The 15,075-nt window shown below is 42.0% G+C and overlaps 1 protein-coding gene across 2 annotated transcripts in view; it reads left to right on the forward strand.

The window, feature by feature from the left end:
• The window catches only part of AR (androgen receptor), a 206,626-nt gene that overhangs the window by 181,437 nt on the left and 10,114 nt on the right, over nt 1-15,075 (forward strand). For both annotated transcript variants that reach the window (XM_032329947.1, XM_032329948.1), the window contains 2 exons: nt 5,599-5,886; nt 11,441-11,585. In XM_032329947.1, coding sequence (XP_032185838.1) covers nt 5,599-5,886; nt 11,441-11,585 — 433 coding nt within the window. The remainder of the gene's footprint in view (nt 1-5,598; nt 5,887-11,440; nt 11,586-15,075) is intronic.

Raw genomic sequence — 15,075 nt, forward strand, 5'->3', positions numbered from 1 at the left:
GTTGTACAGTGAGATCCCCTGACTGTAATCCTAGTGGATGAAAAGATGGCTGGCATGATGTAAGCCAGAGGCCACAAACTGGTTTTCCCCAGGCCACTATTCACTTACAAAATTGTTTGCCTAGCACAGTCTTTGTTCAGAAAATTGACACAGACTGCCCCTAGGCCAGGCATCAAGTACTTTTCACTTTCCCCAGCCTACCTTATTTTTGTGCACTAGGCTATTTTATTCATTTACATATCTGCCTGACTAGTGAAGATATATGAATTCATGACCCCTTTATTTAGGTAATCACTGTAATATACAAGCCACTGCATACACACATACTCAAATACACGGAGAGAAAGAAGTATGGCCGAGTCTGGTTTCACAAAGAATTTGTAGCCTTGCACCAAACATACTTTGATGTTTACTTAGCATTTAGAATTACCCTTAAGATCTGACTTCAGTTTTATAGGCAGTTATGTGCAGAAGAAACTCCTTTGTTGTTTTTCATTTTCTAATGTGTTATCCCTTCCCTTCTCTGCTATATCTGGTTCTCTTAATCCTGCACTTCCTTCTTCCCCATGCCTGAGTTAGGGCACCTGCAAACCATTCACTCCCTACTCTTTAGAAATGGTTGAAGAGTGAAGGTGTCATTTTAGAGGGCTCATTATATGCTGGACATTCCCTCATTTAGTTCTCATAAATGTCCTAAGAGCCAGGTAGTGGTACCCCCACTTTACAAGTGAGGAAGCTGAATCTCAGAAAAGATGAAAGATCAAGGAGTTCAAATTTGCTAAGCTAGTAATTGACAGAGCTGGGATTTGAACTCAAGATCATCTGACTCTGAAGTCTATCATCTTGCCCTGTACCACACTCCTGTAAGGGAAGTGTAGTAGTTTTTTATGGCTGCATAACAAATTACCACAAACTTAGCAACTTCCAATAGTACCTATTTATCAGTTCACAGTTCTGTACATCAAAATCTGACACAGCCTGACTGGTTTCTTAGCTCAGTGTTTCACAAATATGAAATCAAGGTATTGGCCAGCCTGCATTTTAATCTGGAGCTCAGGGTTCTCATCCAAGTTCATGTGATTATGTCAGGATTCAGTTCCTTGCAGTTGTAGGATTAAGGCTCCCATTTCCTTTCTGGCTGCCATGCAGAGGATGCTCTCAGCTCTTAGAGGCTGTTCTCCTTCCTTGGTGTGTTGTTCCCTCCACCTTCAAAGCCAGCAACAGAGAATCTTCCTTATGTTGAACCCCCCTGACTCCACAAATGTCTTTCCAGAAAGATCCCAGTCCCTTTTAAAGGTTCATCTGATTAGGCCAGGTCCAGCGAGGATTACCAACCTTAAAACTCCATTGAATTATGACCTTAATTACATCTATCCAACACTTTCACAACCACAGGTGTTTGACTAAATAACTGGAAGAAGATGTGTGAGCAGCCAGGGATTAGGACTCCTGGGTACCATCTCAAAAGTCCACCTACCACAGAAAGTGATTATTTTGTGCTCCAAATGTTATTGTGTTGTATGGAGAGGAGAAATATTCTTGACCTTAGAGAGAGTGAAGCAAGTTTTCTAAAACTTTGGGAACTTCACCTCACTTTGCCTTTTCCTTGCCTATGGATGAGGAAGCCCTTGTCTTGAGGTGGCAAGGAGTGAGGCTGGAACAGTACCTAAAGATCACAGTGGCTGTAGAAGCGGCACATAAATCACATCTACCTCTCCTTGGGGATGCACCTTGGAACCTAAATTGAAAAATCTGTCTCTGGTGCTCTAGAGACAGCCCTTGCAAGGGTCTAATGCTACCAGGCTGAAAAGTGAACTCTCCATAGTATCCAGGCATCAGGATCCAGACATCATGTCAGGTGCTTCAATCCCCTAAATAGCTGGTAGGAACAAGGAAGCAACTTGCCAGTGGCCTTTTGTTGTCACTGATCTGAGACTGAAAGACAGGAGAGAGATGCAAAGCAACTCAAACATTATTAGATTATCCACTTTTACTATCCCTTTTCTCCTGGCTTCTCAATTAAAGTAAACTAAAAGATCTCTCCTATGACAGGAGCTGGCAGGCCTGTACCTCACATGAAAGAGTTAGAGCTGACTCTGGGGCTCAGGTGCAGGAGGAAGGAGGGGTGTTTTCTTCATGGAAGAAAACAAGGCCTTGGGCATTGAGTTACAGCTGAGACTAGCAAGCCTCATTGTCCAGCATTCCAAGTCGTCTAGCAACATTCTGGCCTCTGCTGCAGAAAGAGAACAGAGGATCCCCTGGCAGAAAGAATGGAGTCTGATTTCAATTACGTCCAGTACAGTCACCCTCTTCAGGCAGAGAGGCCAGAACACCTGGTGCAGCTCGGGCCACTGTGGCTGCAGGGACAGCACATTACCCAAGTCCTAGATGCAAGTGGGAATGCAGCTGCTTTTCCTCAAACCGATACCATTTAAGTCTAGAGGAGGAGGATGTGAAAATACCAGCAAGTTCTCATTAGCACTATGCAGAAAATGGGAATTATTTCATGTTGATGGACTCTCCCCACAGTCTCTGCACATATTGATCTTGCCTCTAATGAGTTTGCTTAGGTCCACGAGTCATCACCCTATTGAGATCTGAGTCACTGGTGGGAGAGTTGAGGTGACAGAGTGTACTTCACTGATTGCACCAGCACCAATTGCTTTGTCCCTGTTCCTTTTAGAAAAGTCCAAGGATTCATCTGTATAAAATTTATTTAGATTCTTTTCTTCTTTATCAATAGCATGAGTAGGGTATGACAAATGAGACAGCTGCCCCAGAGAACAGTCTAGATTCACAGCATTATTCCATAGAACTTTCTGAGATGATGGAAATGTCCTGTGTCTGTATTATTGAACACTTGAAATGTGGCTAGTGAGACTAAGGAATTATATTTTCATTTTCTTTAATTTTAACTAATTTCAGTTTAAGTAGCTCCATGTGGCTAGTAGCTACTGTTTTGGATAGTGCATATCTAGAAGGAGCTCAGAGAGGTAAGTACTGTGATAGAGTAGAAAAGAACTAGTCAAAAAGAGAACCAATGTGACACAGGGAACCCTGGATTAGAAATAAAAGCCCTGGTTTTAGTCTTAGCTCTACCACTGGGTGACCTCACTCTTTCTGGCTTCAACCTCCCCAACTTCGAATTGAAAGGTTGGATTAATGTCAGAAGTGCCAAAATGGTAGCTAAGGACTGAATTTAACTTTGGAATACAGATGACTTCCAGGAAAATCTTTTAAATATTACATGAATGCTTTCTAGGGTTGTATGTATGTGAATGTGCACATGCATGTGCATGGCAAGGGCAGGATGGCAGGTAGTCATTTACTCCAGGTTACCAGAGTTCATCCCATTCTCCTACACATGCACATGCACATGCACACATGCACACATCTTTGCATTATCTATGTTTACCCTGAAGGTATATTGAATCTGTGAGCTTTGGCTGAGACAATTTCTAAAGACCCTTCCTACTCTGTCATGCTTTGAATTTTTAGACCACTATAGTGCTCCAAACCTGTTTCTACTTTGGGCATATGACTAGAGGATTTTCATAGTTTCCTGCCTCTTGTCTTCTGATTTGATGCAGTTACTGAAGTTTGGAGTTAAGGGTGAGAATGGAAATCAGGGGGGATGTAACTTCATCCCCACTCCTCAACTCTGCTGTTTGGCTAGAAGTAAGATTCAGGGCTTCAGAGAACTTGAGAGGCAACATGATGTAGTAGAAAGAGCATAGCTTTTGTAGTCAGCAGACCAGGTTCAGATTATTGGGTTTTCTTTCTTTAAAAAAAATATTTATTTGTTTGTTTGTTTGACAGAGAGCAAGAGAAAACACAAGCAGGGCAAGTGGCAAGCAGAGGCAGAAGGAGAAGCAGACACGTTGCTGAGCAGGGAGCCCAATGCGGGTTTCGATCCCTGGACCCTGGGATGGCGCCAGTGCGGGGTCAATCCTAGGACCCTGGGATCATGACCTGAGCTGAAGGCAGATGTTTAACTGATGAGCCACCCAGGCACCCTAGGATTCCATTTCTTGATAGCCGTGTTTCCTAAATTTATTCACTTGTAAAATAGGGATAGGAAATATTCCTAATCTCCTAAAATCATTGTGGAATTAAATGATGTAATGTGTTCATAGACTGAGGCATATAGAAGACCCTGAAAAAAAAGTCACCCTCATTTTTCTTAGTTCCCTCAGGCAGAGGGCTAGTTACATCTCCTCTAGAGGACAGAGATGTAACTAGCCCTCTTTCAGGTTGGAATGGGGGACTACATGGTCTGTCAGCTTCTGAGCTCAAGGCCAGAAACTGCTAATGTTGAGAAAGATGGGGTCTACCTTTAGATACTGTACCAAAGGAACAGACCCAGTATGCACGGCCAGTCTGTGAAGCTGGCTACAAGAACACATGTCAGCCATGGGTTCACCAGATGGCGAGACATTTTGGGGGCCAGGCCTCTATATCTGGGAGAAGATGGGCCCATACCTTCCATCCTGTGCCTTTGGTGGAAGGTGGGAGGTGGGAGTTGACTATGTGTGTGTGCGTATCTCCTGTCATCTTGCACTCTGGGTTGATTTTCCAGTCTCCCCTGTTATTTTACCCTGAGTACTCTGTGCTCCTCTTACATGATCAACCCCACCATTTTCTCCTTCTCTATTCTGGTTGTTGATCTAAATGTGTGGTCCATTCTTGCATTGACTCACCAAGTTGCACTATGACTGGAGTTTGCAGGACTTATTTTTCTAATTAAAGCTGAAAATCAGTTCCAGGTAAGTATTTCTAATATAGGATCCAGAAATACATCAGTGACAGGTTTTTTTGTATATATTCATTTAAATTGAGCAATCAACTTATCTCTTTGGTTTATTTTTATTTATGATTATATAAAGGGATTAGAAATAAAATGGTTTATGGTTCTCCCCAGTGCAACTGCCTATGCTAGGCCTCAATGTTATGACCTCCTCAGTTATGTCTACATATGCCAGTATAAATGCTAGTAAACATCAGGATGCTCATGCACCTCTAAATTGTGTGTGTGCAAGCATGGGGGGGAGGGTGATTCTTAAGGTTTAAATTTGGAATTCATGTTGTTTTAAAAGAAGCTATTTCTATCATCCTTTCTGATGGCTGCCTCTTAGTTTGGGTCCCATTTTTCCAGTCAGGGATATTCTGTTACTCTTTTGATAATATTGGGGATTTCAGCTCTTTAGCTTCTCAATCTTCTATTTGTTAAAGAAAAAAATCAGTATGTGTGTTACAGTGTATGTTCGGCTATGGGCATAATGTTTGACAATATCTTAAGCTGTATAGTGTTCAGTAGAAAATACTGTTACACCAGAAAATTCCCATTTATTAAACCCAAAATGGGATTGAGGAGAAAGCAAGATATGAAAGTTTGGGTTTAGTAGGGATTTGTAATGATAAATCATTCATTCATCCAGTGTTTAAACTGAGCACTTGTCCTTAAGGAGTTTAGATTCTGTGACCAGGGAGAATGAATATCCCTTATTTTCTTAGCTTGGGCAATTTTTCTAACGGGGTAGCTGAGTGGTGTGTTTGGCCATTGAAAGCAACTTCAAGTTTTCCTTTCCTCCCCTATAGCCCGGAAGCTGAAGAAACTTGGTAATCTGAAACTACAAGAGGAAGGGGAAGCTTCCAGTGCCACCAGCCCCACTGAGGAGCCAACCCAGAAATTGACAGTGTCACATATTGAAGGCTATGAGTGTCAGCCCATCTTTCTGAATGTCCTTGAAGCCATTGAGCCGGGTGTGGTGTGTGCTGGACATGACAACAACCAGCCTGACTCCTTCGCAGCCTTGCTTTCTAGCCTTAATGAATTGGGTGAAAGACAGCTTGTACATGTGGTCAAGTGGGCCAAGGCCTTGCCTGGTAAGGAAATGGGAAGTGGGGGCATGGGATAAGGGAGATCATATTTAGCGAATTGCTCCTTTGGGCCTGCACCATGTCCTAACTCATGCAGTCCTCATAATCTGATGGAGGGGAGAGCTTGGTATAATTCCCACTAGAAAACTAAGGAAACTCCTAAATCAAGGAGAAGAGCAGCATGATAGAGTATCCTGTGTTTCTCACATCTGCACATTATGGTTATGTTTGCCTGTTCCACCTATAGACATAGTCAACAAATTTCCCCATAATCACAGATCACATGGAAATACCCTTGTATACCTTAAGGTACTCTTCTACATGCGCACACACAGGCTTACCCACAGAGACAATCTTGAGCTTGACTGATATTCGGTCTTCAGTATTACCCACAGGAGTCATACCATGGGAAGCCTTCTAATACAGTATGGTAGAAGGAAAGAGTTGGGAGTCAGAACGCTTAGGTTCTAGTCTAAGCTCTGCTGGTAACTCATTGTGTGAACCCTTCCCGTTCTGGGTCTATATTGTGTGAGAAGTAGTTTGGACTAAATTGCTGGTTGTCAAATTTTGCTTCAAGGAACACTTACTGTTCTTTAAACTGCATTGGGAATTGTAGTAGGAGGTAACCTTAGGTGATAATGAAAGAAATACAAAGTGTTTGTCTAACTTCTGTTTGGTTACCACCAGTGACAGGGAAATCACTCTCTCCCTAGGCCATCTGCTATTTGAGCTGGTCTGATTATTAGCATATTAGAGCTTGAAGAAGCCTCAGAGCTCCTCTATCCAAGAATTCACAACTTTTCTTTAGCAGCCCAACTCTTTAATTCTTAAAAAACATTAAAGCCAGTGCCTCTCCCTCACTACCCTGAGAGAAGCTTCGGGTCACTCTTACAGAATCTTAGGGCTCCAAGGAGCACAGTTTGGAAACAAGTGAACCATAAACTCTTTAAGGGTTGTCTTAATCCTAAAATTCGATGACTCAAAGATTATTTTGAAATATCAACAACCTAAACCTGTTATGGAGTCAAAGATTAACCTGCCTTCTAAGAATAACTGCCATTCAGATGGAAATTTATAGTGAACAGAGCAGTTTCATTTATATTACCTGATTTGATCTTCATAATAGTCTTATAAAGCAGGGATTTTTTTTCTAATTAACAGATTAAAAACATTAAAGCTCTAAGCAGTCATGTGCTTGGCCTACAGTTACACAGTCTGAAAGTTGCAGGGCTGGAATTCGAGCCCAGTTCCCTTCCTAATCCCAAATGTCCTCCTCTTTCCACTCTACCCCTAGTCTGTGTGATACCCCTGTAGTTCTGGAGCCCTGGGATTTATAGTGAAGGACCAAAACCTCATCCAAGTCCATTTGGGTCATAATATGATCTCGTTGCCTTCAAAGACATTGCATGTTGGCTGTCAAGCTTCTGTTTTGCCTTTCTAACTCACAAGGCCCAGTTATAGCCACCAGACTATCCTAACACCTTCCTCACTTGAGAAGCCGAGGTTGACTAGCCAATAAGATCACTGGGAAAAAGACCTAAGGACTCTGGTTGTGTATGCAATGTGTTCACAAAGGGAGAAAAGAAATGCAAAAAAAAAGAATTAAAAAGGAAAGTTGTTTGTATTCTTATTACTTATTTGGCCGGATGTCTTGAGGTCCTTTGCGTAACAGAGAATCAGCTTAATCTTTCCTACCTGTCGCCAACCACTTAAATTATCTTATTTATGGGATAGAGAACCTTTTCGAAGATGTGATTCCACTTAATCCTCACAGCAGTCCTGTTAATCAGAGAAGTTATTACTTCCATTTCAAATGACAAGGCTCAGAGAGGTTAACTAACTTGTTCCATTTGGTTACTTAACAGATGGAGCCAGAATTGGGGCTTACATTGTCTGATTTCTAATTTGGTGGTCTTAACAACAATCTAGTGCAAATCATGATAGCAGAATTTATATGACCTAGAGTCACTGGCTTTCCTCAGCTCAACCTCCAGAATGGGAAACCTTCTCCTTACCTTAACAAGTCTGCAAGTCAGTATCAGTCCACCATCTAGCTCAACCAAGGAGATGATCTTTGACCCTGGGTCATTTAAAATAGTATCCTCAAAAGAAAGCCAATTGCCACATTCAGAAGAACTGTTATTCATATCATCAGTAATTATCTACTAGTTCAAGTTACTTGCTCACTAAACAGATTGAGTTCCTATTTTGTGTGAGCCACTGTGCTAAGCATCTACACAAATTCTGTTGTCAGTTTTCTGTGATGGTGATGATATATGTAAATCACCTAGAATAGTACCTGGACATTAATAAATAATAACTATCAATTGAGAGTAGGTGAGTAGATTGTTTATAAGCACATTTATAATCAGATGTTTCTGGTTTGGAATCTCAGCTATACACTAGTTGTGTGACCTTGAGCAAATCATGTGTCTTCATGTGCTTCTGTTTTTTCAGAGGGGGTAGAACAATCACTAACTTGCTAATTGTAAGTAACATGGAGCTTATGTAGAAAGAGGATAGGTCATTATTATGAGGCTTTCACTAAAATCAATTCAAGCTGCCACCAGCCTTACCTAGAAGTTCATGCATGGGTCCCAAGGATGCTTTATCTTATGTGAAGACTTTAGCTGTCAGATGTACTATAGCAGTAAAGATTTCCCAACTGGCCTCTCTTTGAACATATTCTCCCAGACTAGATAGGGGACAACAGGTTTCCATTGCAGATTGCTGAGAAATTATAATTGACTGAATTTTATTGAGAAAACAGAATCCCAGTAACACTTTCTCTGCTTCCTAACCTGTTGGGTATGTTTCAGAATCTGACAATGACTCCTCTCTATTTCTCCAGAATAGTGTAACACAGTAGCAAATAGGTGTTAAGTGAAGGTATGCTGAAGGAAATCCATAGGCTGGAGCTACTCTTTCTTCAAGTCATCTGTTACTTAATAGTCATGCTATCTGAGCAGACAACTCCAAAGGCTGGGCATTAAAAAACAGAGTTAAGTATTGTGGTCATATTAGATCTATAGGAAAATTAGTCTGCTATGTTGCTGATATATACACAGTAATCAGGACTGAGTGCTAAGCAGGCCTCACTAAGGACCATTAGCATTATTATAATTACTATTACAGCCAAACTAAGCTTTCCCGTTTTTCTCTTCTTTTTTAGTTCTCTGGCATCTCAGGGAAGGAAAAAAGCATCAGTATTAATGGCTTCCTTGGGACTTGTATAGTTTAATCCTCATTCCACCTAGCCACCCTCATATTCACATACCAAGCGGCCAAGTCTTTCCTTGCTTCCACTACAGAGGTTCAGGGTTCAAGCTCGCAGGTCCCTTCCCCAAGATGTGTTGCATAATTGGTCCCTGCTTTTTGTGTCCTACTAGGAAGAGTTAGTACCAGGAGTTCTGTGTTGCAGAATGACTTCTGGCTGGAAATACTCTGGAGTCTGAGACTTCAGCTAGTTTGTCAACATGTCACTACAGTGAAGACGGGAGGCACAGGCCTGGGAGCTAAGACTGCAGCCAGTCCATTGAGCTGCAGTGGTGGTGATCTGGGGACTCTACAGTCTTTGTTGTCTAGTAGGCTTGAGACCTTAAAGAAAAGGGAAATTGGCTTTTTGTGTTGGCAAGGACCAACCAAACAGAACAATGTGTCTCTATAGTGTAGACTTCAGACCTGGGCCTGTGGCAAAGAAACACTCATGACCTTGGTAGTTCTTGAGCTGTGTCTTTCAGCAGTAGAAGGCAAAAAACACTGAGGTAGAGAATCACAGCACCTAGGGTCTAGTCCCAATTCAAGCACATATAGACTGTATGACCTTGGGGAAGTCAGTTAACTTGTCTGGCCCTCAGATTCTTTGTTGGCAAAATAAGTGTCCCATTGTCTACCCTCTAGGGTTATTTTGAGAGTTAAGTCAGGTCATCAACAAGAAAGCTATAAGTTTTATCTATATTCCTGGAAGCATTCTTAATGTGGTATAGCAAAACAAAGATAATTCTGGATCTTTTGGGGAAAAGAGAAATAGGGTACTGGTAGGAGATCAGCTCTGAGGTGATTCTCTAAACATCCAACTGTCTCAAAACTTCCAGAAGAATATAGGTACATCTGTTCTACCTTGTGGTATTCTGGAAGTAGCATCTAGGAACCTTCTTTCTCTGAGACTAAGGGAGATAATTTGGAGATTATCTAATTCCCATTTTATAAAATGAAAAAAATGTGGTTCATTATTCCATTTAATTACTCTCACATTAATAAATATAATATTAAATTAATATTTCAAAGATGTGTACTTAAGTATCTGAACTGTGCTATGTACTAGGGAGGAAAAGATGAAAGAAAAGATGGTCCCTGTCTTCAGGAATCGACAAGTCTCATGGAGGAGACATATGTGTACATAAGTAAATTCTAGTACTGTGTAATGAGTGCTGTGATTGAGTAGAGGTACACAAAGTTCAGTAAGAAGGTAAAAGAAGAATCTTTTCTTCTGCTTAGGTGAGTTGGAAAAGCCTTCACAGAGGAAGTAGCTTTCACTGAAGATTTGAAAGATGAGTAGGTATTTATCAGATGGAACGCCTGGGGATAGAGGAATACATTCTAGCCAAAGTCAACTGCCTGTGCAGAGATAGCAGAGCTATAGAGGCATGAGAAAGTATGGTGTGTTCAGCAAACTAAACATTTCAGAATAACTAGAACCTAAATTACAAGTGACAAGAAATTAGTTTAAGGAGACAGGTCATAAGGAACTTGTTTGTGCATAATAATGGCAGTAGGGCAGGAATGACGGAGTAGGAAACTAGCAGAGCCAGGTTACTTGTTGAATAGAAAATAATGGCTAGGAAGTGAGAGCCAGAAGGAGGATCAGAGTAAAGAGAGAGCCTGAAGGTGGTGTAGAGAAGGCAGTTGCTATCAAAGGCATTACAAAGTATGCTGATATGTAATAATATCCATTCCCCAGGGTTGTTAAAAGGGACAAATGAGATAATAGCTAGAAAAGATCTTTGTCAAGTGAAAAGTGTTGTCCACCTAGGAGAAATGATTATTACACCGCATCTTCAGAAAGGCATATAGTAATCAAAACACAGGCTTTAGAGTCAGACTGCTTGGCTTTGGAATGTGGTCTGCCAATTATTAGCCTTATGATCTTAGACAAGTTTCTTAACCTTTCTCTAATTCTCTTTTACTAATTCACAGAATGGGTTTACTAATAGTACCTACTTTACTGGATCATTGTGAAGATTAAGTGAGTTAATATAAGTAACATACTTCTACAAGAGTTCATTCATTGTAAACAGCCAGTGTTAGATGATTATTCTCTTCCAAATGACAGTACAATTTTTTGCCTCCATCATCATCTCATTTGAGTAGCTTAGTGAAGTAGGGTGAGCAAGGAATATTATCCCCACCACCATATTTTTCCCCTGCTCCTCAGCATTAATGGTCCCTGGGTCTCCTCAGGAGCTGCCTAAGAGCCAGTGGTTCTCAGCCCAGTAGAGGGTGGGGACTTCATTCAGCCCATCAGTGCTCAGTCTGACCACTGCCTCTGCCCTGTCTTCAGGCTTCCGCAACTTGCATGTGGATGACCAGATGGCAGTCATTCAGTACTCCTGGATGGGGCTTATGGTGTTTGCCATGGGCTGGCGGTCCTTCACCAATGTCAACTCCAGGATGCTCTACTTCGCCCCTGACCTGGTCTTCAATGAGTAAGTGTTCATGGGCCCAGAATTCACATAAAACATAACATCCTGGCCAGACCTGGTTGGTGGTGATGATGGTAATGGGAGTAACAGTGGCAGGGGAAAGGGGGGTAGGCCATTTGACCTGTATGTGAGGCAGTAGAGGCTTCAAGCCAGCCTTCCCAATCTGATGTGGCTTTGCCCTGCTGAAAGGCCACCTGTGGAAAGCAGTGGGGGGGGGGGGTGCTGGCTATTCCTTTCCCACCCAAGACCTAGTATTTTGGCCATGCTTCTGACCTGCCCTGGAGATTATCTCAACCTCATGTCGTGGACCCTCTTCTTCACATTGAGCAGTAACATAGGGAATTGACAAAAAGACTAGCTGTGAGGGCGCCTGGGTGGTTCAGTGGGTTAAGCCGCTGCCTTCGTCTCGGGTCATGATCTCAGGGTCCTGGGATCGAGTCCTGCATTGGGCTCTCTGCTCAGCAGGGAGCCTGCTTCCTCTCTCTCTCTCTCTCTCTCTCTCTCTCTCTCTCTGCCTGCCTCTATGTCTACTTGTGATCTCTGTCTGTCAAATAAACAAATAAAATCTTTGAAAAAAAAAAAAAACACTAGCTGTGAAAGCTGAAGTTGCTGTGGTCCCTTTGCCACCACTGACGGCTATTGCCAGTCACCATTCTTTGAGAAGTTCTTCTGTGCCGGGACTATATTAGATACTTCCTATACCTCTTCTCATTGAGCCCTCATGATAACCTGATCTCCCCTTTTTTTAGATAATATTTTTTAATGGATGGAGAAAATGAGGCTCAACAAAATAAACAAAATAAAGTGGCTCACTGAAGGCATATTACTGACAGAATTCAAAGTAGGTCTGCATAACTCAGCTCTTATACTGCCTTATGGGGGTAAATGATGGGGAGGAGCAGCTCTACCACTCTCTGGCCATGTGACGTTGGCCCAGCCACTTCCCTTCTCTTTAAAAACAGGTTTAAGTGAAACCTTAGTGGCTCAGTTGGTTAAGCATCTAACTCTTGGTTTGGCTCAGGTTGTGATCTTGGGGTTGTGATACCTAGCCCTGCATGGGGCTCCACGATCAACAGGGAATCTTGTTCCCCCCTCCCTCTGCCCCTCCCCCCACTTGTGCTATCTGTCCCTCTCTCAAATAAATTAATACATCTTAAAAGAAAAAGCCCATATGTCTATTGACAGATGAATGGATAAAGAAGATGTGGTACGTATATATACAATGGAACATTACTCAGCCATCAAAAAGAGTGAAATCTTACCATTTGCAAATATGTGCATAGATGGAACTGGAGGGTATTATGCTAAGCAAAATGAGTCAATTAGAGAAAGACAATTATTATATGATTTCACTCATATGTGGAATTTAATAAACAAAGCAGAAGATCATAGGGGGAGGAAGGGAAAAATAAAACAAGATGAAATCAGAGAGGGAGATAAACCATAAGAGGAACTACAGGAACAAACTAAGGGTTGCTGGAGGGGAGGTAGGTGGGGGATGGGACAACTGGGTGATGGTCATTTAAAAACAGCACTTGGGGGCACCTGGATGGCTCAGTGGGTTAAAGCTTCTGCCTTCGGCTCAGGTCATGATCCCAGGGTCCTGGGATCGAGCCCCGCATCGGGCTCTCTGTTCAGCAGGAAGCCTGCTTCCTCTTCTCTCTCTGCCTGCCTCACTGCCTACTTGTGATCTCTGTCTGTTAAATAAATAAATGAAATTTTAAAAAAGAAAAAAATAAATAAATAAAAAGAGCACTTGATGTAATGAGCACTGGGTGTTATATGCAACTGATGAAGTGCTGAACTCTACTTTTGAAACTAATAATACACTATATGTTAATTAGTTGAATTTAAATAAAATAAATTTTTTTAAATTAGTAAATAAATAAATAAAAATAAAAACTAAAAGCAGGCTTAATTAATCCTTGCCCTGCCCACCAGCTCTATTTATGCTTCATGACTTTGGCCTAGGGCTCAGATTTTGGAATTACACTTATCTTAACTAAAATCTCTGTTCTGTAATTTCCTACAACACTGTCTTCGGGCAAGACGTGACTTCTGTGACCTTCAATTTCCTTATTTGTTAATATAAATCAATTTCTTAAATGGTTTGTTATGATGACAAAAATGGGAGATAAGAGATGTGAAATGCCTGGCCATGATAGGCAAGAAATAAAAAAGAAGTACCTTTCTGATCCTCTTTCCCTAATAGTGCTAATCTTCTCTATGTCTGCTGTTTGAGATCCCCTGATAGCACTGTGAGTGGAGCTGGCCAAAAAAGTATCCCCAAGGACCTTGAGCTAATCTCACCACAGAAAATCCTTTTGGTCAGGGCAGGAACTGACCTTCCTTCCCCTCCAGCCCTCTAACCCAGAAGAGCCTTAAAATAAAATGTACAGGCTACTGGTTCCTTCCAGTATAGCAGGGCCATATGGGGGAAAATGAGTATCCCCAGCTGCCCTCTTCCAACCCAGCTAACCCTGGTAGCCAGGAGCTAAGAATAACCACTGGGCTTTTGGCACAACCTGCTTTATGGTTTCCAGATCTCCTATGATGCCATCTTCTGGAGCAGGCCTTTAAAAGCCTCTTCCTGTGTATCTCTCACCCATACCCTTCTGCTGCTCTCCAGTGACTGAATTAACATGCTGGGCACCTGCACCACCCTCCCCATCCAGAGTCCAAAGACCCTTGAATCTTTGCAAGTTGGTAATCTTTGTTTTCTAAATCCCCATTCCCTTTTCTGCCTCTGTGTAAGTAATGTGGCACTCCTTCTCAGCTTTCTGGCCCACTCCCATGTATCTCTTCTGAAGGCACCGTGGGACTCCCAAAATGGGCAGGGTCCTAGACCCATTGAGCCCCAGAGCTCCTGAAACAACAGTGCCCTCCCTTCCTCTTGTAGGAACCACTATGTTAAAGCTCTAGAAACATCTGAACCAATGTTTCTCAACAGAGATGCTGGTGACATTTTCAGAGGAATAATTTTTCATTGTATAAGATGTTCTTGTATATTGAAATATGTTTATGTTTAACATGCCTGCACCTGCCTACTAAATACCAATAAGATCTCTGTCTCTGTAACAGGCCAAACTTATATCTAGCACCATATATCTAGCACCCACCAGCGAGGTAAGTACCCTCCAGTACCAGGCACTAATTGTTGCCAGCCTCCTCAAGATACTAATATATGGAGACTGAAGCCCAAAAATTGAGAGAGGGACTCTGAGCCAACCCATTTCCTGATCTCTCTCATAACAAGCCCTGTCATTAGCCCTGCTTTCTTCTCTCCTCTTCCCTTCATTGTGGAGAACACATGTTGTGAGGGTAATGGGCTTAGACCCCAGCTGTATGACCTTGAATAAACTGCCTAACTTCTCTGAACCTCAGCCTTCCCATCTTAGAATGATGAATAGTATTATAATGGCACCTTCCTACATGTCATTTATTGAACACTTACTATGTGCCAAGCACAGTGCTCAGTGTTTTCCAACTTGTA

The sequence above is a fragment of the Mustela erminea genome, chromosome X (genome assembly GCF_009829155.1).
Source record: "Mustela erminea isolate mMusErm1 chromosome X, mMusErm1.Pri, whole genome shotgun sequence".
Classification (NCBI taxonomy): domain Eukaryota; kingdom Metazoa; phylum Chordata; class Mammalia; order Carnivora; family Mustelidae; genus Mustela; species Mustela erminea.